The 27,159-nt window shown below is 34.9% G+C and overlaps 1 protein-coding gene across 22 annotated transcripts in view; it reads right to left on the bottom strand.

Moving 5' to 3' along the window:
- The window catches only part of CADPS2 (calcium dependent secretion activator 2), a 578,042-nt gene that overhangs the window by 130,964 nt on the left and 419,919 nt on the right, over positions 1-27,159 (bottom strand). For 13 of the 22 annotated variants that reach the window (XM_033192372.1, XM_033192376.1, XM_033192366.1 and 10 more), the window contains 4 exons: positions 17,561-17,662; positions 7,456-7,519; positions 4,278-4,401; positions 2,190-2,210 (listed from right to left, as the gene is read on the bottom strand). In XM_033192372.1, coding sequence (XP_033048263.1) covers positions 2,190-2,210; positions 4,278-4,401; positions 7,456-7,519; positions 17,561-17,662 — 311 coding nt within the window. The remainder of the gene's footprint in view (positions 1-2,189; positions 2,211-4,277; positions 4,402-7,455; positions 7,520-17,560; positions 17,663-27,159) is intronic. The other 9 variants (XM_033192385.1, XM_033192369.1, XM_033192373.1 and 6 more) reach the window with 1 other exon arrangement.

The raw sequence follows: 27,159 nt of genomic DNA, 5'->3' as shown, positions 1-27,159 counted from the left end.
CGTCATAAGAGGGGATAATCAGTCCCATATTTTTTTCTAATTCATTTTTCTCTAAAGTGCACTTAGCAATCATTGTAGGTGTGTTCTTTCTCCTCTTCGTGGCTCTGAGTGTTTTGTTCCTGTCACTTTCTGGGGTCAAATATTGAAAAAGGTAGAAAAAAAAAAAAAAAAAAAGAAATGGAGTCCTTAATGGAAGACTTCAGTTAAAAACAACCCAAGCAAACTTGCTTATAACATTGCATATAAAATTTGACCAAAATGAGAAAACTAGGATTAGGAAGTTTCACCACCTGTCTCTCGCTCCCTTGTTTTCAGATGTAACTAACTAATCTCCTACCTCTCTCCAAAGTTCAGAGTGCCTATTTTGTGTCAGCACGCACAGTGGTGGGTGCTGGGAATACAACAGTGAACAAGTCAGTAAGGACCCTGCCTGCATGGGGCTGAAGAGAAGATAGAGAGGAAAAACAGATAATAACAGGCACATGTAGTTAAATGAATAATTGTGATAAGGGATGCAAGAAAAAAAAATAGAACGTTAAAAAAATCAGCAACTCAGTGAACTCTTTCCTAGCAATTTCCTGATGGGATTTCATAACCTCTGTTCATTCCTGTGAACTTTCAAAGTTACTAACTTTCAAAGCTAATAACTGCTTACTTTTTATTTAATAGCATTTATGCTTTTTATTCTGTTATTTTCAAGAGTGATAAAGGAAGATGGTCCTCTTTTCTTGTTGTAAGAGCCCTTCAAATATCGGTGACAGCTTCCAAATAAGATTAGTGGATATGCTTAAAACATAATACATACCATTCATATAGCCTCAGGTGTTTTGCTTTAAATTTGTATCAAAAATATTGCTGAACTTTTCGAGATGAATGGCCTATACTTTACCTACAAAGCATTAGCAATCATTCTGATAAAATCAAAGCATTTTCAGTATTCCTAATCAAAAGGATCTAATAGAAGCCCTGAGAAAAAGAGAGCTATTCATCAATGACAAAACATCACACCACCAACAGCAATGGAAACAACAAATGAAAAGGCAATCTACAGAATGGGAGACAATATTTGCACACCATACATTGAGAAAGGGTTCATATCTGAACTATTTAAGTAACTCCTATAACTCAACAGCAGAAACCCAAATAGCCCAACTTAAAATGAAACAAGAAACTGAACAGACATTGCTCAAAAGACATACAAATAAATGGCCAACACATAAATGAAAAGGTGCTCAACATCACTAATCTTCAGAGAAATGCAAATCAAAACCACAATGAGATATCATCTCAAACCTGTTAGGATGACTATTATTTTAAACAAACAAACAAACAAAACAAGAGATAGCAAGTACTGGCAAGGATGTGGAGCAAAAAGAACTCTTGTATACTATTGGTAGAAATGTAATTAGGTGCAGCCACTATGGAAACTAGTATGGAGGTTTCTGTAAAAATAAAGTATGGAACTCCAAAGGATTCAGCAATCTCGCTTCTGGGTATACAACCAAAAACATTGAAATCAGGATTTCAAAGAGACATCTGCTGTCCCATGGTCATTGCAGCGTTATTCATGGAAAGCAACCTAAATGTTCATTAAGAGATGAATGGATGAAGAAAACGTAGTATATACATATAACAGAATATTATTCAGTCTTAAAAAAGGAATTTCTGGCTTAGTAGTAAAATAAGCCCCATCACAGTACATAATAATACAGGATATCACTTATATGAGGAATCTAAAAGAATCAAACTCATAGAAGCAGAGAGTAGAACAGTGACTGCCAGGGGCTGGGAGAAGAGAACATGAAGCAGTATTATTCATAGGGCACAAAGTCTAAGTTATTCAAGATATATAAGTTCTAGGGACCTACTATACAGCAGAATGCCTGTAGTTAACAATATAGTACACTTAAAGAAATTGCTAAGAGGATAGCTCTTGTGTTAAATATTTTTATCATAAAATATTAATAATAATAAATAAAGAGGGCAGGAGGAAACTTTTGTAGGTGATGAACAGGTTTATGGTATAGATTGCAATGATCATTTCACAGCTATTTACCTCCAAATTCATCAAGTGGTATACATTAAATATGTACAGCTTGCCTGTCAATCATGTCTCAACAAAGTGCTTTAAAAAACATCACACCACCACATGAGAAATAATGGCTTGTGCATGCAGAAATATTAATTACCTGTTTCCTTTTCTGCTGGGCCTAAAACATAAGAAAAGAGAATTTAGGAGAAAAGCAAACTCTACCCTTGTTGCTCATATAATGTAAAAGGCTACTTCTTTCTAACTTAAGTTTGATTTGGTTCTTAGTCTGGTCCTGAGGATAAATATATATATATATATACACACACACACATATATATATATACACACATATATACACACACACACATATATATATACACACACATATATATACACATATATATATACACACACATATATATATATATTTTTTAAGTAAAAAGCAGGGGGAGAGGGAGATGATGAAAAACATAGAAGTTTTTGTCACCTACTGAGCAAGCATTTTGTTTTGCTACTTTTTAAAGATGACTGCTCAGCATTCCTACCAGAGTGGGTTGCTAGGATCCATTTTCCAGAATATTCTTCCATTAGACCAGAGACAAGACAGAAGTGACTTCAAAAAGGGAAAAGGTAGGAGAGTTTCCTGCTCACTGTCCATTGGGCCCTACCATAGGCTTTTATATAACACAGACTTGTTTGTATGTGTCTAAAAAAAAAAAGTTTCTTTATCCATTTAAAATGGATTCTATGGCTATAAAATACAAAGTGTACTGCATATATCTTTTCTGTATCCTTGCACAAGGTAATAGTCAAAAATATTAACTCAGTTAAGAGCAAAATGATTCTTACAGGTTTTTTTGGTAGGGTACATAACATTTACATAAAACAATACAGTGTTTATTCAAGTTCCCCACAATGTTCATCTTTGCCAGATTTGAAAGGCTTTAATATGTCTATTTTAATATCATTTCTTCCAATCTGTGTCAGAATACTCAATACTCGCAAAACATGATAATTATTTGAAAGAGTATTTAAGACTGAAACCCAATGTGTTTATCTTCCACTTTCCTCGAATGATCAAATGTTCATTGCTTTTGCTTTAACACAACATGATATCATAATTAATGAAGTTAAAATGGTAACTAAGGAGGTTTCATGTTGTTACTCTCGTGATATAATATTGGTTGCTATGGTGATGAGATGGCTTTTTTGTTAATCACTCAGGAGGTTGGTTATCGTATGCTTGTTAGAAAGCTTGACCAGATTTGGAGAGAAGAAAGGAATAATAACACAAACAATTATCATCAATCCTTTTCCCTACCTGAATTTTGCTAAAACTATTCTAATATCAACTACTTCATAAATTCATGATTCCTTAAGTACCATTTTATATAAAAGGTTACTAAAATTTTATAAAGGATGACTTACTTTTATTTTCAGGTAAGAAACTTTTATTTTCAGATAAGTATTTAACATTAACTGCATTTTCCCCCTCTATTAGTTAATCCTTCATGTATTATTATGTAAGTCAGTTTTATGACAATTTGAGCAAAAAATTTGAGGCCTTTCCATTACTTTCAATTATATAAATTAATGTTGTTGAATAAAACTGTTGAATAAAAGCTGATTTTGTGACTTTGCCACAAATTCCAATCTACCTATTTCTAAACATTTAAAAAATTAGTATCCTTAATGAATAAAGCCTGAAGAAAGAAAAAAAAAAAATAGCACAGTTCTCTCAAGAGATCTAATCTTTCAAATGCATCAATACATTGCAAGCAATTAAAAACCAAAGGAAGTTCTATGAGTTTATTTCAGCCCTCAATAATCAACAAGTTTCTTCCTTTTTTGAGTGATACTGCAGAAAATAAAATTACATAATACTACACTGTTACTGATCAGGAAAGATTTTGCTGCCTATAGTTCAAATGTTAGACATACTTACAGTACTGCCAAAAAACACAACCCATGAAAACACCTTTTGGTTTTTTGAAAACTCAAAATAAGAACAAAGGACAACTTAAGCACGAATCCTGGGTCTTTCATTCAAGCAGAGTCCCAGGAGGCATATTAAAGCAATGAATAGGAAAAAGCTCTTCAGTTCACCAGCTGAGATTTTAATGAGACATTTCCCTTTGCCATGGCACAGGATTGTTCAGGAAAGGAAAGGACTTCTCATAGAAAATTCAGTTAATAGGCATTGTTGGCTCTCACTGCCACTTCGACAATTGCTCACTGCACTGACCTTCTATTTTGGCATATTCTGTGAGTCTAGTGTAATTGATCAAGGCAGCTTTCTCGAGACATTTTCTGACCACTTTCTTCACCTCTTCTGCTGGTATGGGAGTGGCAATATCTTTCATTAAAACCTACAGAGAGAGGAAGTGGAAGGGTGAGGGGCAGGGTTGGGGACAGACAGACAGAAGAAAAAAGATAGATGTTGCATAAAATAAATACTAAAGACAAATTACACAAATTGTCCTTGATCTGACTATTACTAGGAAGGGTAGAGGGGTCCTAGGTAACTTAGGGGGAATGTAATGGGTCTGCAATGTACTTCCCAACTGGGAATGTAATCCTCCCACCTTAGCTCCTCCTAAGCCTAATTTATGCATTTCAAAACCTCCCCAGACCAGGTCACCATTCAGTGTGACTGCCACTTTTTCTCCAGGGACCTGTGACACCATTAGAGCAGCTGTTTCAGATCAAGATTACAGTTCTTGGGACAAATAATAAAGTTTATTTTGCACATCCCTAACTTAAAAGCCTTGAGTCTTTTGAGCAATATATTTGAGAACAATAACAGAAATTTCATTAAGAATAAGCATAATCTTTGAGCTCTGAAAAAAAAATCAAGACCTCTAATCTCACTAAATTTTAATGACTGTGATTTGCTGAAGATACCATGGCAGTCTATTCAAAGAGGGAGGAGAAAACCTCTTTGCCTGAGTGAAATGAATGCTTATGGAGTATCGAATGTTAAAATACATAAAAACTTTCTATGGTTTTAAAAAATAACTGATTATTCTCTGTTGGGCTCCCAAAAAGTATTTTTGGACTTTTCCTTTAAAAATGTTATTACTAGGCAAGGGGAAAATACAATTACATCCAGAATTCAAAATGTAATGTACTTATAAACACTGTTACATTGACTCATAATTTTCTTTAAAACCTGCATAGTGATAAACCTGCTCACATTAAGTTTTGATTGCACTATTAGTAAAACTATCTTTCTGCATATTTAATGCAATTATTCATGCTTTACTTTCATTCACATTACAAAATATATGCCAGAATGTTAATATAGAGAAGACAATGCTTTTGTAAGTGCTCCATTTCTATGTCTTATATTGAAAGGAATATTGAAAGAACATGAAAACATGCATTTCATGCTGTATTGTTTCATTCTCTTTTAAGTCAGCCTCAGCACTAAGGATTTTGTCATCCCTGATTTATTTAATCATCCAAGTATCAGTGACCTTTGACAACATTTTTTAAAGGCTACTCACTGATGACATTTTAAAGATTTTGTTAGGCAAGGTTTTCTTTTTTGAAAATAGCAAACTTTATGATTAAAAAAATCTTTATCAAATTCAGTAATTCTGACAAATATTTAGCACTTTAATTAGCAGTGCACATTAGACTTTGTAGACAGAAAAATCCCTTTGTGCATAGTAAAAAATAGACATGCACCATTAAATGTGATTATTACTAAACTTTAATTTTTTTTTCATATGCGGAACCACAAACGTTACTATTATACTTCCCATGGCGACAAACTTTACATAACAAAAATGGCTGTTAAAATTAGAATGTATATGTCTCCTAGGTAATATTTCATATTATCTGGGAACCAGAAACTTACTTTCTGGCAAAGTACAGGTAAAGGGCTGGCAAATGCAAAAAGGGAGATGTCAACCTTGATTTCATGCTGCATTCCATGTTCTTCCAAGGTATCATAGGTTTCAAGAATTCATATGCATATTTTTGTTTTACTTTTCTATGTCAGTAAGAGACATAAAAATGAAGAAATAACCCTTAACATTTCTGTCTCAATTCAGCAGGAGATGTGATTAGTGACTATAACTGGAATAAATGTCCCTGTTCATCCTGCCACCTGTCAATGCAGGGCATGAGGGCATCCTGCTATTACTAAGTCTTCCCTACTTGAGGGGGGGGCGGAGAAAGGAGGCTCTGCCATGGAAACCCAGACATGGAAAAACTGTATTAGGTACCTACGATGGGATGTTGTTCCAAAATATAAAGCAATCCTTAAGGATTTTATTTTACTCATAATACCTTAATGAATAGGATGACATGAATACTTTGAAAAATCTGAGTTATGTGCAGCTTTCAGTATTACAAAAATTCTAATAAAACATAATTACAACAATCATATTTCTATTGCACAATCCCCAATAATCAGGGATAAGACAGGGATATAAAAATAAAATCAATCTGTAATCCTAAGATCTCATTTTAATCATCAGTTCTAGTCTTCATCTCTCAAGTTCTTAAATCACTGAAATGGAGATGTAATATCTGAACAATGTCTTCTCTCTTTGCTTTTTAATAAAGATGCTAATAAACAATATAGTATCTAAAATTAATTTGGCAGAAAGTGGACAAGATCAAGTGTTAGAATTCAATAAATCAGGATTATAATAACCAAATTATGAGCTAAAGATGAATCTAGAAATTCGTTTTAATTCTGGTAAGAAATAGGATTTGGCTACATTATTTAACTGTTAGCATCTAACAAGTATATAAATAAATTTACAGACAGATGAAAAATACTGCTCTTTGAAACTTCAACTGTCATAAAAATAGGAATAGAGAATATATTTTCCTTAAAAAATGATTTTTTTCGTCTGGATTAAAAATCTTGTTTGCTGGTTATTTTGTGGGGGAGAAACACATTTCTATAATATGTGAATTCATTTAAGGTAACACACACACTGGAGTAACTGAAATAAATTCTGAGATGAATATTGAATGAATGAAATGATATATTTGTGAATGGTAAATGATAAACTTGTTGGCATGAGGACTATGACAGGTAGAAGTACAAATAAAGTTGGAGGACGATAAAAGACAATTGTAAAGTCTGAAAAAGCAAAAACAATTATTCTTAACTGAAAAAAAAAAGCATTTCATGAGGGAAATAAAGAGGTAGGAAAAATGAATACTACCAAAAAGATGCCATAATATGAGTATAGGATGGCAGTGTGAGGCTTCAGAAAGGCTTCAGGGAGAATGAAGTGCTGTAGACAGTGTCTGCATGTAGTAAGAAAAGTTGAGAAACTCACGAAATGTGATGGAATCGGTAGAGAGTATAATGGGGTCTGTCTCCCTAGTTCAATAACTAAAATACACAGTCCTGAGAAAGCAAACAGTGTTTACAGAGTAATGTTCAAACATACCCTTTCAAGTAATGAAAGTGTAGCTTTTAGAGCACCTTCAGGTCGTCCAAAGGGAAAACAGTATCTTTAAAAACAAAAGAAAGAACAAAAGAGTCAAACATTTAATACCCAAGACTGCTAAATAATTCCTGTTTGTATTACTTGGCATTAATGAAGAACCATGAAACAAACTCAAAATATTATAGCATCAACTCATCCAGGGAAATTTTAACTGTTAAGAGTTTACCTAACCCTAGGATTTCAATGACTTAAACAATAAAGGTATGAGCTGTGATGAAAAAGGTTCTAAACATTTTGAGGATACGTGTTTTAAAAGAATACAGTAAATAAAAGAACCTCAAGGGTCACGAGTAAAGCGATAATATGCATTCTGCAATAATTTCTTGTTCAAGAATTGCTATCCAAGTTCTAAGAGAAAATGAAATAAGTTTCCCCCATTTTCTCCTATGGCTATGTGTGGTTTAGGGTGGCCACATATACCACAGCAAGATTCCAGCTCTTTCCTTTGCTGACATTGGCCTGTCTACCATGATGTCTAGCTTTTCCACCTCCCCATACAATACACATAAACCCTCTGCAGCTCTTTTGTCTATAGTCATTTGTCCCAAATATTTCTAGTCCTACATATTCCTAGTGCACACCAACAAATGGAGGACTGGTCATGGGGATGTTCTGAAATCAGTGTCAGACAAGGCTGGAGAGTGAGTGGGCTACTCAGAATTTCATGGTTAAATGATGGTAACAGGTTTATCGCTCTTTACCGGGGGGGGGGGGGTCCTGCTTCACGTCAATTTCCACTTAAACAATACTGAACATCAGGGCCATTTCATCTTTTTGGAGCTCCTTGCTTTGTTGAACCAGATTCAACAAAGCACCTCCTCCCAGGACTACAGTTCCCACCGCAGGATCAAGTGCTACAGGCCGCTGGGCTGTCCTTAGGATGGCACCTTGCTCTGACTTAGAAATCTGCAAACTAATAACTTGCAAAGAAGTTTACGTATCTCTATGTCCTTTTGCATAATTCAGGCATTTAGCGGACATATTTTCTCAGATATAACTAATAATAAAATTATATTTTTCATGCCATAATTTAAACATATTTCCCCCAAAAGCACATATGTTAAGTTTAACTTGTTTTATAGAACTATTTTTTAAAGAAGAGGTTGATTTCTCCTTTTTAAAACAAAACAGCAGTTTAATTTATATTAGGATTGGATTTTATATTCGTGAAACTTTCATTAGTCTCACACAGATGCAAATAAATGTTATAAAAATCTAGTCACTCAAGATTTTTTTTAAAACAGAATATCGCATTTATCATTTTATTTACCGCTAAAAATGTCCTTTCTTAATCTTGCCACTATGTACTCTGCTACTCTCCACCCACACGCACAAAAAAAGCCATAACCAATTTATTTTGATAGTTTCTTCTGTGCAGTGGTGCTTTTAAGAGCATTAGCAAATTAGCAAAGTACCTTTAATCATTTTGTATACTATAAACCTTAATCCACGTTTAAATAAAACACAAGTTGGGTTCTTGTAGTCCCCTCCCCCTGCTTAATCTTTTCAGTGTATTTGCATAATCCATCCATTGTCTTCCCTATTGTTTATTTCCATTAACCTGTGGGTGACACATTTTATGAATGGAATGTTACTGATCCCCAGATTACATTTAGCATTTCAGGGCTCTGAGGTCCCACTGGGTATGTTCTAAATTAGCATTAGCTGCCCATGATGTGTAAATAATTCAATGCATTTACAGAGTACAAGTAATCCGGAATCAATAAAGTACACAAAATAACTACATAGAAGCTTAATTAATCTTTACAAAACAAGTTTTAAAAGAAGAGAAGTATTTTGTTCTGCCTTTCAGGCTAAATATTTTGGGTTTTTACCACTCTGGCAGCTCTATAACAGCAAAGCAAAGTGGAAAACACTCATTCATCAAATAAAATTCAGCCACATTATATACTTAACATGAATAAACTGAAGTCACCCTTATTCCCATTATGGCAAATTAACTGCACATATAAATAAACCAGCACAGATTTGTCTTACAATTAAGCCCTTTTTGTTCCCTACCTATTTTTAAATACAGTATTTTTTTTTTTTTTTTTTTTACCAAAGTGATATATACACATAGTTTAAGGAGGAAACTTTTTTATCTGACTTTTTTTTTTTAAATGAAAACCAGAAATCCTTTATGTCAGTTCCAGTTTCTGCTTTCTATTTTTTAAAAAAATGCTGTCAACTTTTAGCTGATTCTTTTGGTATTTAAACTTTATATCCTTCAATTGTACATTAATATTTTTATTTCTTGATTTTTCAATTTTAAATATTGTCCTACTAACTTTCCACTATGGAAGAGAAGTATGTAGCTTTCATTTGTTTCAGGAACTGCACATATTTAAAATATACAGTTTGGTTAAGTTTTGACATATGTATATACTTGTGACTATAATCAAGTTAATTCATGGCCTGCAAGTCTTCCCCCCAGACCACAGGCAACTACTCATTTCCTTGCTATAATTTTGATTAGTTTGTATGTCTAGAATTTTAAGTAAGAGGAAATGTACAGTATTTACTTTTGTGGGTCTGATTTCTTTCACTCAGCATAGTTATCTTGATATTTATTCATGCTGTTGTATGTATCAAGAGTTCATTCCTTTTTATTGGTGGGTAGTATTCCATTGCATGGCATACACTGTGTATCTGTTGCTTGCTGATGGTCATTTGGCTTTCAGAGTTTGGCTACTATGAATAATGTTGGTATGAGCAATCATATAAAAGTCTTTGTGTGGACACATGCTTCCATTTCTCTTGGGAAAATACCTAGGAATGGAATGGCTGGGTCAAATGATAAATGTTTAAATTTTTAAGAATCTGCCAAATTATTTTCCAAAGTGGGTTGTAGCATTTTATATTCCTATCAACAGCATATAAGAGTTCCAGTTTCTCCACAACTGTGCCAACACTTGTTATGTTCAGTTTTTGTTTTGTTTTGAATTTAACTATACCACAAGGTATGCAGTGGGACCTAACTGTGGTTTCAAATTGCAATTCCCTTATTGAATAATGATACTGAGCATCTTTCTATATGCCTTTTTGCTATAATATTCCTTTGGTGAAGTATCTGTTAAAACAATTTTTTAAATTGGGTCAATATTTTATAATTAAACTTTAAAAATTTTATATATTCTGAATAAAAGTTTACTGTCAGATGTGCACTGTCTAAATATTTTCTCCTATTCTGTGACTTAACTTTTTATTCTAACAATGTCTTTGGAAGACCGAAAGTTCTCAATTTTGAGGAAGTTTGAGGTAACATTTTTTTCCATTTATGAATTATGATTTTTGTATTTTATTTAAGAATCTTTGTCTAGCCCTAAGACACAGATTTTTCTCCCAAGTTTTCTAGGTCTACCTATTTTGAGTTAACTTTTATATTATGGGTGAGGTATGAATTGAGGTCAATAGTTTGCATTTGAATATCCAATAGTTCCAGTACCATCTGTCGGAAAAAAGTATACTTGGCAAATTGCCCTTGCACATTCACTGAAAATCAACAGACCAAGTATGTGTGTGAGTCTACTTCTGGACTTTCAATAGCATACTATCTTGATTACTGCAGCATTATAAATTTTGAAATCAGTGTTAAGATTCCGACGTTGTCCTTTTTAAAAGTTATTTTTGCTATGGTAAATTCTTTGCATTTACATGCCAACTCTATTATCAGGTTAATTTCTAAAAACCAATCATGCTGGAATTTTGACTGAAATAGGTCAATTTAGAGAGAACTGACAAAAATATTGAGTCTTCTGAGCCATGAGTACAGTATCTCTCCCTCTATTTAGGTTTTCTTTAATTTTTCTCAGCAATACTTTATACTATTCAGTGTACAGGTTTTACACATCTTTCATCAGGTTGATCCCAAAGTATTTCATATTTTTTGTTGCTATTGTAAATGATATTAATTTCAATTTGATTGTTGCCAATATGTAGAAATAAATTAATATTTATATATTTATCACAGGGTGTGGTGGCTTATGCCTGTAATCCCAGTATTTTGGGAGGCCCAGGCAGGAGGATCTCTTGAGCTCAAGAATTTAAGAGTAGACTTGGGCAACATAGGGAGATCCTATCTCTGTAAAAGAAAATATTATCTGTGCATGGTGGCATGTGTCTCTGGTCCCAGCTACTTGGGATGCTGAGGTGGGAGGATAGCTTGAGCCTGGGAGGTTGAGGCTGCAGTGAGCAGTGATCATACCACTGTCTAGCCCTGAGACAGGGTAACAGAGTAAGACCCTGTCTCAAAAAAAAATTATCTAGGATTATGCAACTTAAATATTAGAGTAGAATTTTTTAGATTCCATAAGATTTTCTATTCAGATAATCACGTTACCTGCAAATATAGTTTTGCTTCTTTCTTTCCAATTTGGATGACTTTAAAAAATCCATTTTTTTCAGAATCCATGCACTGGCTAGACCATTTGGTACAATTTTGAACAGAAGAAGTGACAGCAGACATCCTTGCCTTGTTTTTGATTTTAGGTAGAAAACATCCAGTCTTTTACCATTAAGTATGTCAGCCATAGGTTTACCATACATGCCCTTAACTGGTTGTATATAACATATATTAATAATAGTCCTGGCCGGGCGCGGTGGCTTAAGCCTGTAATCCCAGCACTTTGGGAGGCCGAGACGGGCGGATCATGAGGTCAGGAGATCGAGACCATCCTGGCTAACCCGGTGAAACCCCGTCTCTAGTAAAAAATACAAAAAACTAGCCGGGCGAGGTGGCGGGCCCCTGTAGTCCCAGCTACTCGGGAGGCTGAGGCAGGAGAATGGTGTGAACCTGGGAGGCGGAGCTTGCAGTGAGCTGAGATCCAGCCACTGCACTCCAGCCTGGGCGACAGAGCGAGACTCTGTCTCAAAAAAAAAAAAAAAAAGTAGTCCTTCTAATACCTTTATTTACTAATTCTATATTTTGTGTCTTCTCAGTTTTGCTTGGTTGGCTTTTTAATCCTCTTCATTGATCATATTTTACTATTTTTCTATATACTTAAAAATTTTTGACTAGATGCTGGACATAGTGAGTTTTATCTTGTTGATGTCTAGATATTTTTGTATTCCTTTAAATATGCTTGATCTCTGTATTCAAGAATGCACTTAAATTACCTGGAAACAGTTTGACTTATTTGAATGTTGATTTTAATCCCCATTAGGTGATATCAGAGTTGTGTTTATTTTAGGGCTAATTTTTTTCCCATGGCTGAAGCAAAACCTAATGAGTACTCTATAGTACTCTACAGATGCCCATTAGTTGGTTTTCTACTCTGGGTAATGAAAACTAGAACTACCCCTGGTCCTGTGTGTTAGCATTGGAGATTTCCCCCCATAATCCTTTCCTGTGGTTCTTTGTCAGACTTTGGATAGTTTGCTCACATATATGGAATGATCAATACTTAACCGGAGACTCCAGGGAATCATTTGCAAATACCTGTAGCTCTCTCCTCTCTCTCCTTTAGAACTCTGGCCTGAAATCTCTGGCTACCTTGGCCTCCCTGGAATTCCAGCTCTGCCTCTTCAAGTCAGAGAGTCCACTAGGCTCTACTTAGGTTCCTCCTTTCTGGATCATTGCCTGGAAATGCTCTTCTGGCAGTAAGCAGGTACAACTAAAGGGCTTACTCCATTTCTTTTCGATTTCTCAGGAATCACTTTCATTGCTTTATGTTTAATGTCTTGAAAATATTTTTTCCCATTTTTGGGGCCTTTTAAAATTGTTTTGGGTGAGAGGGTAAATATAATCCCCTACTGCTCCATCTTGGACATAAGTAGCTTTTTTTTTTTTTTTTTTTTTGACCACATTCCTCCACTGTAAACAAAATTTCCATCCCTTCCTTACTTCTAATATAGTTACATCATTTTGCAGGGGTTAGATCTAAATTCAGTATCTACATTACATTAGTTATGAGAATATCCTAGACAACTGAGACACAGTATTTTCTATGATTACTTTCTGTGCTTTGCTCAATAGTTTGTTCATAATTCATACTTCTATTTATTTTTGATGTTCTCTCTTTATATACTTAATCAAATACAATTCCAAATTCTCATAAAACTAGTACAATCTAATTAATACAACTCCAAACTCTATTTCAAGTGGGTAAATGTCTCAACATGTCAAAATATGTTTTATCAATTTAATCTATGTTGAAGCCTTTTCTGACATGCTCCAGTCAGAATTGATTGCTCTCTAAAATCAACTGGCACTTTGAGGGTCTCAGTTAACCATCACTCTAGTGATTCCTTTCTCTCTCCCATGTTGATTTCTTGTTTCAGGGAATTTTTTTTTTTTTTTTTTTGAGACACAGTGTCACTCCATCACCTAGGCTGGAGTGCAGTCACATGATCTCGGCTCACTGCAGCCTCTGCCTCCTAGGTTCAAGTAATTCTCATGCCTCAGCCTCCCAAGTAACTGGGAATATAGGCGCTCACCACCATGACCAGCTAATTTTGTATTTTTAGCAGAAACAGGGTTTTACCATGTTGGCCAGGCTGGTCTCAAACTCCTGACCTCAAATAAGCCACCCACCTCAGCCTCCCAAAATGTTGGGATTACAGGTATGAGCCACCACACCCAGCCAGTTTCAGGGATTTTAGATCCTCTTTGTTTCCCCTTGGTGTTGGTAAATTCTACAATTCACCAAAGGGAATATAAAAGGAACATTTTTTTTAGTGCATGTCTAAAAATATCATTATTCTACCATCACTGTTAATAGAAACTATTGCTGGTACAGAATTCTAGGTTGGAAATGATAGTTTCTCAGAATTATGAAGTTACTGTTTTCCAGATACCAGTATTGCTCTTCACATCAAAATGAAAGTTGAAGAAAAGGATCTTTTAAAGTTTCGTTCACTGTCTGACACATAATAGGAGCTCAATAAATACTTGCAGAATAAATCAATGTTGAGAAGTCATTCTAACTCATTATATAAAATCTGGTTTCTCTTTCTGGAAGATTTTAGGGTTTTTTTAATCGTTAAGTTTCTGAAAACTCATGAAATGTACTTGTAAAACCATCAGCTCTCCTGAGACTCGTTTATTATCATGAGAACAGCATGGGGGAAACCTCCCCCACGATCCAATTACCTCCACCTGGTCCTGCCCTTGACACTTGGGGATTATTACAATTCAAGGTGAGATTTGGGTGGGGACACAGAACCAAACCATATCAGGATTGTAAAGTACATATTTAGAGAAATTATCCAAAGATGATGTGCGTATAAGAGAAATAGAGAAACAAAACTTTAAGAGAGGACAGGAAACTAAAATGATACTAATACAAAATGAATACAATAAATGATGTGGACAGCGCTGTCCACTACTATGTAGTTGTAGTTTTTGGGTGGTAGTGTGGGGGACTGAAGTCCCCTGGTGAGTGGCTCTGATTACTCTAACTCGATATAGCAATCCCATGTCAATGTCAGTGACTGATTGAGGCATCCAGTGCACAGAATTTCTCTGGCCGCTGGTTTTGATTCAAAACCAGGCTCATGAGATATAAAAAAATAGTTTGCTAGATCTTCTAAGGAAACTTTTTATGATCTTAAGAGAAAACTACAGAAAAATACAGCTTCTATGACTTCCTTTGAACACTGGCATGTATGAATGTGAGGCCAAGAAATTCTGCAGGCTTAATGGCTAAGGTGTGAGATAAAGAAAAAAAAAAAATCAAAAAATTATGTTATCTTATTACCAGTCTGGGGATAAAGCTATCCCATGAAAGAGAATAGCACTGTGAGAATCACAAAGAAAGAGAGCTGTGGCTACTGAATAAAGCTTGTCTTAAAGCTTGCCTGTTTGAGACCTGCAGGCAAGTGAGCATACAAATTTATTTATTGTTTAAAACAGTTTGAGGTAGAATTTCTATTGCTTGCAGTTGAAATCATTGATATAATAATGGGGACTTATTTAGTTACTAATATAGATATCTAATTGAATGATGGCTGGGTCTCAACGGTAGCAAAAAAGAGGGAAATTACACTGATTTTCATTGAAAGGTACATAAAATACATTTAAAGGATTCTATACAACCTAGGAGACAACACTTTTTGTTTGTTTGTTTGTTTTTGGTTGTTTTGTTTTTGTTTTTTTGAGACAGAGTCTTATCACCCAAGCTGGAGTGCAGTGGTGTAATCAGAGCTCACTGTAGCACTGACCTCCCAGGCTCAAGCGATCCTCCCATATCACCCTTGGAATAACTGGGACCGCAGGCACACACCACCACACCCAGGTAATTTTTTTGTTTTTCTTTTTTGTGGAGATGGGGTCTCGCTACATTGCCTAGGCTGGTCTTGGACTCCTGGGCTCAAGCAACCTTCCCTCCTAAAGTGCTGGGATTATAGGTGTGAGCCACCGCACCTGGCTAAGGCAACGCTTTCAACAACAGCAAATGCAGAAACACATCTCTACAAATGCAAAATAATTTTTTATGTCTTCCTTTTGTTTATAAACTCAAAAATCATTTCAGGCGGAGAATTCAATCTTAACTCTGTAAGTTGAATTCAGCTATGTTATCTACAACAGTGTTTCCTAATGTAAATTTACTGGCCTTTTGAGCAGAATAATTCTCCATTGTGGGACTATCTCATGTACTGCACTTTTAAACCCAGCACTAAATGACTGTCCCTACCCCTGGTTCTCGTGACAATGAAAATCGTACTTCATTCACTTACCCTAAGGTAGTGCTACCAGTCCCAATTGAAAAATCACTAATGTAGGGGAACAGATTCATAGTATATACTATGAGACTTTCTCCTTTCAATATCATTTAAAAAAATCACAGAGTCTAAGACCTTTATATTATCAGAAAACATAACAAAAAGGAATAATAATGAGGCAATAAGGTATCAGGAAGAATAAGAAGATAAGGAAATAGAGTCTCAGCATAGTCACATAGCATTCATATGGTTAAATAAAATATTTTTGTGAGCATATTCACTAAGTTTATTTTTTAAATAAGTACACATGAAATGGTTCCAAATCACATGCATGCAACATGGCAGACAGGTTAGAAGACACAATACTTTACGTGGTGACATTTTATAGGCCTAATAAGAGAGAGAAAGAAAATATATTGGCATATTTCTGTTTTTAATCATTATCTGTTGAACTAACTATAACCAGGAGAAAAGAAATATTATCAAGGTATTTATCTTTTACTCTGTAAATGTTTGAAATGTTCTTAGTATTGGTGGCTTTTTTTTTTTTTTTTTTTTGAGACAAGGTCTCATGCTCTCGTCCAGGCTGGAGTGCAGTGGTGTGATCACAGCTCACTGCAGCCTCAACCTCCCCAGAATCAGGTGCTCCTCCCACCTCTGCCTCCTGAGCAGCTGAGACTATAGACACGCACCACCATGTCTGGCTGGTTAAGTTTTGTGTTTTTTATAGAGATGGGGTTTCACCATTTTGCCCTGTCTGGTCTTGAACTCCTGCTCTCAAGTGATCCACCCCACAAGGCCTCCCAAAGTGTTGGGATTACAGGCATGAGCCTCTGTTACTGGCTGATAGCTAAGTTTTTGAGCAAGGAATTGTGCTAGGTGCTGTGACCTGTGTTCTCACAGAATGTAAATAAAAAGATAACTAATGACTTTAAAGCTATGTGGGTTATAAGTGACAAGAAAATAGTACAGACAATAAATGCTCAAAGACTTCAGAATACTCTTTGCTGGAATAATTGAGAAAGGCTCCACTGTGGAGGTGAGACTTGAGGGCTCCTTATCTGGTAACACAGAGAGCAGGATAAACAGTCACCAGAGCTGGGGGAAGAGACTATGCAAGAATGAGAAATGCAAAAGGCAAGTAAAAGGTGCAATGGATATTGTAGGGGGAATGGCTAACCTAAATGAGTACAGAAGACTGAATGATATGCTGAGAAGCAGACCACAGACTGAAGAGTGTGGACCTTCCCCTGCAGGCAATGGAGGGCTACTGATGATCTTGAGCACTAGCAGAATGATACAAAAAACAATTTGTGGGGGAAGTAAGGGTTAAGTGAAATACGAAAAGAAATATTTATATTAATGAATAAAATATATATACCTGAAATGGCTTATCTGATTTTCTAAAAGGGAAGAGAGTCTCTCTTTTATCTCCTCAAATCTTTCTTTTTCTTCCACTGAAACAGTCCCAATTCCATCAGGTCTGAAAAAAAAAAAAACAGAATCAATAATTGATACTGATTGAGCATTTACTTTTATATGTTTAATACATTTATATATATATATATTAAAATCCAAGGAAAAGTTCACTGTATACATATTAATTGTGTTTACAGTGGAAACTTACTGGATATATATGCAGCCATTTGCTTTATATTTTGACCCAGAATGAATGGAATGGAATTATTCTCTTTTAGACAAGCTTCAAGGTAAAAGATTACAATAAATATTTTCCAGATCTACCAGAACAATGACTAGTCCTTGAAAATGGCAGTGAAAAGTGTTTTATAGTAGTACCAAACATTTGACCAACTAAGTGAAATCCCCTGAATGAAGATATTATTAAAAAATAATGAATGTAAGGTAAAATGTCTTAACTGCTTCTCTTCCAAATAATAATTCAGCTAACACAGAACTGGAGATTTAATTGTTGTAGGAAACATAGAAATTTTGGATACATGTAGAAGTTCACTGCCCTTTTTGTTTGCTTAAATATATAGGCGTATGAATAAAAATAAATATTAGAATTAAAATATACAGGGAAGAAAGAAAGCTATGTTTCTTTTCAAGATTTTTGTGTTTAAATATTCCTGTGAAATCAACATGAATTCCATCAGAATTTTACAAAGTAGCTATGAAGACTGAAAAAAAATCTTATTTTACTAAGATTAGGATTAAAAATGTAAAATATATCAAATAACAGAAATTTATAATTTATTCTGTATCAATTTAGGTATCCGGTTGTACAGCAATCATCTAAAATCTTGAACACAGAAATCTTAACTGTCTTGTTAATGCAGAGGAAAAAAACGTATGAATCTCATATTCACTTCAAAACCTGTTTATATATTTTAACAACAAAATAAGCCTTTTGCACTTGATAATTAACACCAATCATTTCCTACCTTATTAGTTTATTTATTTATTTGTTTATTTATTTATTGAGACAGAGTTTTACTCTTGTTGCCCAGTCTGCAGTGCAATGGCATGATCTTAGCTCACTGCAACCTCCGCCTCCTGCGTTCAAGCAATTCTCCTGCCTCAGCCTCGCCAGTAGCTGGGATTACAGGCACCTGCCATCATGCTTGGGTAATTTTTGTATTTTTAGTAGAGACGGGGTTTCACACTGTTGGTCAGGCTGGTCTCGAACTCCTGACCTCAAATGATATGCCCGCCTTGGCCTCCCAAAGTGCTGGGATTACAGGTGTGAGCCACCGTGCCCAGCTTAGCTTATTTCTCTAAAGATTATATTTTAATTCCCAAAGACTTGTGCATTTATCATTCCAATGTACTAATTGTAATGGTTACATATAAAATAGGTAGAAACAGGAATTATTGAAAACAAAGAAAAATGAATGCTTAAAATAACTTTCCTAACAAGATTTTTATTTGTTCCTTTATATATATACATATAATCATATGTATGTGTGTGCATACATATGTTTGATGCTTGTTAACTAGTCAATGAGGATGAAAGCAATTAATTTTAAACTTATCCCTGAATTATACTGACATAATGACCTTTCAGTCAAATCAAAGTATCATTTAAGTACGAGAATTTTTTTCCACTATAGAGTACATAATTTTTACTTCAGAGACTCACATGCTGCTGGAATTTATGCTTTGAAAGCATTTCTTACAATATTTTATTCCTAAATAGGGAAACATTAATTTCATATGCAGAATAATAAATCAATCACATTTATTCCATCTGAATTCATTTTGAATGTTAACTATGGAAAAATTAATAGCCAAATATTAGTCTTTCATGTATTTTTAGGAAGGAGAAAAAGTCTAATGCATAAATTACAAAGCAGTGAACTATGAGTGAATCCTAATGTTTTACATTTATTTAATAATGGATTTTTCACATATTACTTTAGAATCAACTCCCGTTGAGCAAATGTTAATACAAAACACAAACTTTAACCTATGAATAATTATGCATTGACAATGATCACAAAAGTTCAACTGGGAAATTCTGTATAAATCATTAATTGGGAATTTGGATATTCAGACAAAAACTATACCTAAATTACATTATTATGTAGACAACAATAAAAACTCATACCATAATGTTACAGGTGATTATTTCACTGAATATGCCTATGCAAATTGATAAAAAGAGCAAATAACTTATCTTTATTATTCTGCTGATTTGACATAATCTTTTGGCTTAGCTACCTGACAGGCGCTACATGGTTAAATATGAGTAAACGTTTCCATTTGGTTCAACTGTCAAATGAGATAGTCATCCACGTTGATAGTGTAAGTTGTCCCATCACATTAGACTTCACTGTGGCACACTGCCTGCTTGACAGAATGGAGCCAGGGGGTCAGGTGATGACAAGTGAGAAGGTAAGTCAGGGGAAGCTCACTTGTGTCAACCTTCACTAAGAAAAGAATGCTATATAGAGTGAAGGACCACCATTTTACTGAGTTTATCACTAAATTAGGTACAAATCTGACAGGTTAAATTCCACGTTTAGCAATTTGGACTTGCCTTTGTTTACACATCCTTATTTTAGTATACATACAAGATTAAGTACTGAATATTAGGAATATGAAGCAGCCTTCTATATCTAAATTATTGGTAATAAATGGCAACTTTGCAGTAGTCAACTCTAAAGGCAATATTTCCTCCTACAATAATTCTTCCTGATAAATGCAAATACTTTCCATATCATCAACATCCTGTCATTGTAATTATTAAAACAAACATGGCCAGGCGCGGCGGCTCAAGCCTGTAATCCCAGCACTTTGGGAGGCCGAGACGGGCGGATCACAAGGTCAGGAGATCGAGACCATCCTGGCTAACACGGTGAAACCCCGTCTCTACTAAAAGATACAAAAAACTAGCCGGGCGAGGTGGCGGGCGCCTGTAGTCCCAGCTACTCCGGAGGCTGAGGCAGGAGAATGGCGTAAATCCGGGAGGCGGAGCTTGCAGTGAGCTGAGATCCGGCCACTGCACTCCAGCCTGGGAGACAGAGCCAGACTCCGTCTCAAAAAAAAAAAAAAAAAAAAAAAAAAACATAATGATGGGCATGTCTGGTATTTTGTACTGGCTATTTTATGTGTAGAATAACACAGCCCACAGCAATCCTGTCTCCTTTCCAAAAGAGAAGGCTGCTGACTCTCAGGGAGGTTAGGTTAATTCTCCAAGGTCACAACACTGAGAAATGCACGAGCCTGGACTTGAACCTAGGTCTCTTGCCCTCCAAAGACAATGCTCTTATTCTTCCTCTCTTTCTGCTATATTTTGACAGAAAATAATAAGGAGCAATAGGAAACCAATTAAACCATGACAATTACATTTGAAAAGCAATAATGGACTATTTTGAATATCCTTACATTAGACATTTTCTATCTAACTTGTCTAAGGTGGAGACCTTAAAAACCAATGACATTGAAAATATAATGCTTACCACTGAATCAGCAAGTCAGTTAAAGAAGACCCTAAGAAAGGAAGTCCTAAATCTTGCTCTTTCTTACATTCTAAAGTATGTTTTTACAAAAGCCTTGAGTGAAATTTAAACCAGTTATATTTTATGAATGTTTGTTTAGTAGACTAAGAGTATTCGAGATTTAAAAATTATCGTTCATATAAGCTCAGTTTATAATTTCATTCCTGCCAGCTCTACCTTCAAAACACACCCAGAACCTGACCTTCCTTCAACATATCCACCACCGATCCACTGACCCCAGCCACCATCAGCTTATCCCTGAGTATGTAGGCAGCCTCTTGGTCTTTCTCCTCCAGTGCTTTCTTTGTCAGAGAACTGGCCACACACTACTCTGAGCCTCTTCAAGCATGAGTCATTTTTACAGTACTCCTTGACTCAAATGTTGTAATGGTAGCACACAAGGTAAAAGTCAAAGCCTTTATAACAGTCTATGAGCCCCGCTTCCCACAATCTGACCTCATCTACCCCCTCACTTGCCCTGTTCCCCTCCACTCAAGCCATGCTGGCCTCCTAGCTAGTCTTTAAACACAGGAAGCAAGCTCCAGCCTCAAGGCCTTTGCAAGTGCTGCTGCTTCTGCCTGAGAGCACTTTCTCTACATGTACACAAAATCATATATGCACACATGCACACCTGGCTTGCTTGTTCACTTTCTTCTGGTATCTACTTACATGACTCGAGATTAGTGAGGTTATCTCCAACCATCCTATATGAAGGTGTGTTTTCCATTCCCATAGACCTTTTTCTCAATATGTTTTATTGATGGCCACTGTACATATGGCTGCCACCTAACATGATACATGTATCTATTTGGTTACTGTCTGCTTCCTTTGTGATGTATCTCTAGTGCCAGAATACCAGATGGCATATTGTTGATATTTAACACATACATGCTGAGGAAATGAATGAGTGATATATGCAATATAAAAATATTACTTAATATAAGAATTCATGAATTAGTAATATGACAAATTATTATTACTACTTATTAGAACAGGGTATAAATTATTGGAACATTTTTATTTTATTTTTTTATTTTTGAGATGGAGTTTCCCTCTGTCACCCAGGCTGGAGTGCAGTGGCACAATTTCAGCTCACTGCAACCTCCGCCTCTCAGGTTCAAGCGATTCTCTTGCCTCAGCCTCCCAAGTAGCTGGGATTACAGGTGCACACCACCGCGCCTGCCTAATTTTGTATATTTTTAGTAGAGATGAGGTTTCAAGTTGGCCAGGCTGGTCTCGAACTCCTGGCCTCAGGTGATCCACCCCCCTCAGCCTCCCAAAGTGCTGGGATTTCAGGGGAGAGCCACCGTGCTCAGCTTGTAACATTTTTATTATGTGATAGTTGCTAAAATAGAACATTTTGTGAAAAGTAAACAGAAGTGGGAACTGTAGTTAATTTCACTGGGTAAAAAGATCTCTAATTAAAGTTAGTATGTATTTACACTTAGCAGAAAATCTTCGGTGTTTAATTCTACTTCAATTAATAGTAAAATAATTTACTTTAAATCTTAAGAATAGAATTTTTCTCCTTAGATATAAGTAAACATAATCATGCCGCTTTGACATTGATAGTCTGTTAAAATGTGGTTATTTAAAACTGTAACATAAAATACAAATTTTCTCATTCGAATGTTAAGTGGGACTTAAGTCTATGATGATAATTAAATATTAAAGTGGTTCTGATGAGAAGAAAGGGTAGTCTTATGTATAAAGATTTACTGTTCTCATTTTTTTCTGGGGCCTGTAGTTATTGAAGTTACATGATTTCAATAAAAATAGGGTGCTCTGTGAAAAAGGCTTAAGATATGAACAAATTATAAAACACAGATGAAAATAGATATACTTCTTTTAATTACAGATAAAGTCAAACAAGTTATGACATAAAACTTCTATCTGGTCTTAAACAATAAGCAACTGGACACCAAATGCAGTTATGTGCTAATTTAACTCAAAGATTCTTAAAAAACAGAATTTGTACAACAGAACCTTCTGCCACTGAGGCCTGATCTTAACATATGCCTGTGAGTCACATTCTGTTTTCAGAGAAGCCATCACACACACGTACATCCCCCTGCAAGCTGCATACAAATGTGTGCACACAAACACAGACAATACTTTTTGAAAGGCAGGTTCATCTAAAAAATAGTTGATAAGGCCTCTATATACATACTTACTTAAATTTCTCCATGAACTAAGCAATTTTGTAACTTGTGCTATACATCAATCTGGCAGATTACTGCATTCTAAAACAAATGCAAAAACTCTTTTATATGTATTGAACATCCTGATTATCAATTCCTCCTGTAACAAGTGTGACATGAGCTCCAAATTGAAAAAGATATTTTTAAAGGAAAAGTCAGGAATGAGAGGAGTAAACAGCATTACTCATCCTAATCCATTTTCTATTATTTCTGATGGTTTCTGAGGTAAAACAAATTAAAAATTTAGTTTCTATAAAGGTAAAGAACAACTACACTATAGGCTAAGAAATATCTAAGGAAAAGGGTACAACACTGGACAGGAGAATCAGGCATTTGAGCAGAAGAGAAAATATCAATGAGGAAATCTGCTTAAATATTCAGATCTGTGCAAACTTAGTGCTTTACTTCCCTTGTTTGAACAGTCTGTATTCACACATTTTTATAGTTCCCTTTTCCAGTATAATAAAAAATTTCAGAGATTTGTAACACCAATAAAAACTAATTTTGACATGTTTAATATCCATTCCTTTGGAGTAAATTTGAGTAAAGATGAATTAATGGCTTTCAACATTTTCCAATACACATTGTAAGGAACAATGACCCTCAGGGATGCCCAGATATTTTGTAAACAATGCAAATTACATAACCCTTTTGGAGGTTCACAGGACAATCACAGCATATGAAGGGGTCTGAGAAGCCTGATAGTAAAGAAATCTGTTTAACTTTGTTTAAATAGCACTTCCAAAATTATGTAGTTGTATCTGCCCACATTCCTACTTAAAATTCATTATTTAGTGCTGATGAGCATCCATTCTATTACTTAACGAAAACTATACCATCTTCTAGAGTTACTTTGTTCAATCACTTTTATCACCTGGACAGCTTCTAGATATGTAAGGGATAAATGTGTTTATAATCCCCAGGCTTTATAATCTCTAGGACTCTGCATATTGCCTGGTATACAGTGCTTAGCAAGCTTATGGGTTGAATAAAGACACCAGGGTTAACACTGTATAGTGAAGTATGTTTAAATTAATGAGACATTAAATTAAATTAATTTGGTTAAATTTATTTTAAATGTTCCCCCACCCCATCTCCAACTCATCAGGTAAGTTTGTCCTGGAAATCTGGTGGTTTGTTGTAAAAGATTATTTCACAAGCAGTGCGTGAGCAAATGACAAAGTTCATGGTGCTTTTGAGTTTCTCATAGGCTTCTTTTCACCTGCCTTTGCTATGAGGAATGCATGACATCTTAGCTTCCTCTAGGGAAAGTGAGAAGGGGAGAGATACCTAGAGGGTGGTATTTCTGAATTGTCAATTCTGCCTGCAGCACAGCAGGTAAAAGTCACTTTGCACTTCGTGTATTTCCCACCAATATCCATTTGTGAACAGAATGGAAAGGAGAAGATGTCACAGCACGAAAATAAGAAATGACGAAAGATGATGAGGAAGAAAACAACAATCCCTTCTTTTTTGTTTCCTAACCTATACTACCTCCTATTGTTCGAATCAAATGATGTATCATTTGGATGGTCACATATTACACACTCAGTGCCCTTTTACTTTCCCTCTAATTTTAAATATCCAGAAGAAGAAATTGTGTCTTTATATGATCACTGAGATATAAGAAACAGATTTTCTGTGAGAAAAATATTTTAAAGGATGAGATTCTGAAATATGTTCTTATCTTTTTACAAACACTCCTTCCTTCCTTGTCTGGATTTTGCACTGCATTCTAATTTCCTTGGATGTTTATTTACAAAAGGCTAGATACCACTATGGTGAAAGCAACCATCTGACTCTATGAAGATCTAAGATTGTATTACTTCGTTTTTGTGTTAGGGTGGTGATGAATAGACCAAGGACCAAAACGTGCTTGATAACTGGCCTCTCCTGGGACCAAACAAACAAATAAGAAAACTTTCTTGGACTATTCCAAACTGAAATGACTGCTATACATAATTCTAGAATTCAAGAGAAAGAAATACCAAGAGCAATTTAAAATAAAAGCAAAGAGAATTAAGGTTGGTATAGAGGTTCTCTGATATAAATATCACCCTCTGCCCTATACCTAATATTTTTTAAAAACAACATACATTGTAACTAAAGGACTTCATATGTATCATACTGTGAGAAGAGAAATTTGGAAAAATAAAGACCAAAATGAAAATTTCCTATAAATATGCCAACCAGAAATAACTGAAATATTATTTTGTAAATATAATTATAATTTATTTCTCTAAATATAGATGATTATACATTCTGATTCATAATTTGACGTTTTAATGAATGGTAAACTTTAAAAATAAAATTTAAAAATTCTAATTTATAATGAAATAATTATATTTCAATATATGGATGTGCCATAATTTACTAGTCCAATTATCCATTATTTAGAAATGTAGGCATTTTTCTTCCATTTTTTGCTATCATAGATAGTGCTTCAATATTTAATTAATCTTATAATATATATGTTTAACCCATATCCAAATGTTTTCTTAGGATAAATTCCTAAAGGTATATTGCTAGCTTAAATGCATATTTTCAGGTATTCGATACATATTGCAAAGTTGGTTTTTTAGAAAGCACTTATCAGCTTACACTCTGGCCTGCAGTGCATGAAATTATTAATTTCCCTGCAACCTCACCAACTGCAGTGTTTATCATTCGTTACAATCATTTTCAATTTTATACACTAAAAGGGGATCTGTTTTAATATATTAATTTCTATGATGGAAAATGATGCTATCTTGCTGGTTATGTACGGCCTTTATCATGTGCCATAAAAATAATTGCAGTTGATTAATTTAAAAACATTTAATTTTAAACTTACTTAAGAAGGTGTATAATATATCACCTACAAATTTGTAAACAGATGGCCCAATGTCATTCACTTATTTACTCAGTCAATATTTATGGACCACTTGGTCAGGTCATGGGATACAATGTAAGCACAACAGAAATGGTTTCTGCCCCAAAAGAGTTTATAGTGGGAAAATGTATACAAAATAAAAATTAGACAATAGGTATACAATTACAGTTAAGAAGGGCAAAAGTATAAAGATGCGATCTAGTTTGGAGTGTCAGAGGATTCAGTTTAGAAATGATATTTAACCTGAAATGTGATGAATGAGCAGCAGTTATTTAGGTGAAACCTGAAGCAGAAAGCAGTTTGAGGAGGGGCCCAGGATGTTCTCCATAAAGATGTCCAAATAATGTTTTAAATCAAAATTTTTCATGTGACTTCTGCTTCCAGTATGGTGGACTAACTTGATACTCCCCAAATCCTTATTCAATACGAAACACCTAAGTACTGCATAAGCCACAACAATTTTATGTTAAATGTTGTCTAGCTCTTACAATAAAGTAAAATAATTCTCCCAAGGGTGGGATAACAAAACAAATGAATCTGATGAAAGCAGAGAAGGGGCAAATATGAATAACATGGCTGCCTTGGTGGTAAATATCAATACTGAGAAAGCTTTACAGCTGTGTCCAAGGGAATGGATCACTGGGTCATAGACCTAATTTGGAACTGCTAAGCCTGAGATGCCTGCATAAAAATAGGACCCTCGAATGGGTGACAGTATCAGTGAACGGACAGTGCACTCCCTAACATCAAGGAAGAACAAGAACAAGTCCTCTTTAGAGGGAAGCATTCTGAGCCCAGGCCTGATAAGAATTCCCACAGATTAATCTCAAGTATAAATGATTATTACAAAAAAATGCTAGTTGCATTAAAAAAAAATAAACGAGTGACCATGGCAAAAATGTCACCAGAAACAATAGAAAATTCAGTTATTTGAAAGATAATA

Source organism: Trachypithecus francoisi, unplaced genomic scaffold (assembly GCF_009764315.1).
Source record: "Trachypithecus francoisi isolate TF-2019V2 unplaced genomic scaffold, Tfra_2.0 Lachesis_group4, whole genome shotgun sequence".
NCBI classification, from domain to species: domain Eukaryota; kingdom Metazoa; phylum Chordata; class Mammalia; order Primates; family Cercopithecidae; genus Trachypithecus; species Trachypithecus francoisi.
Note: the sequence above shows the minus strand (reverse complement) of the source record. Positions and strands in the feature narration are given on the sequence as shown.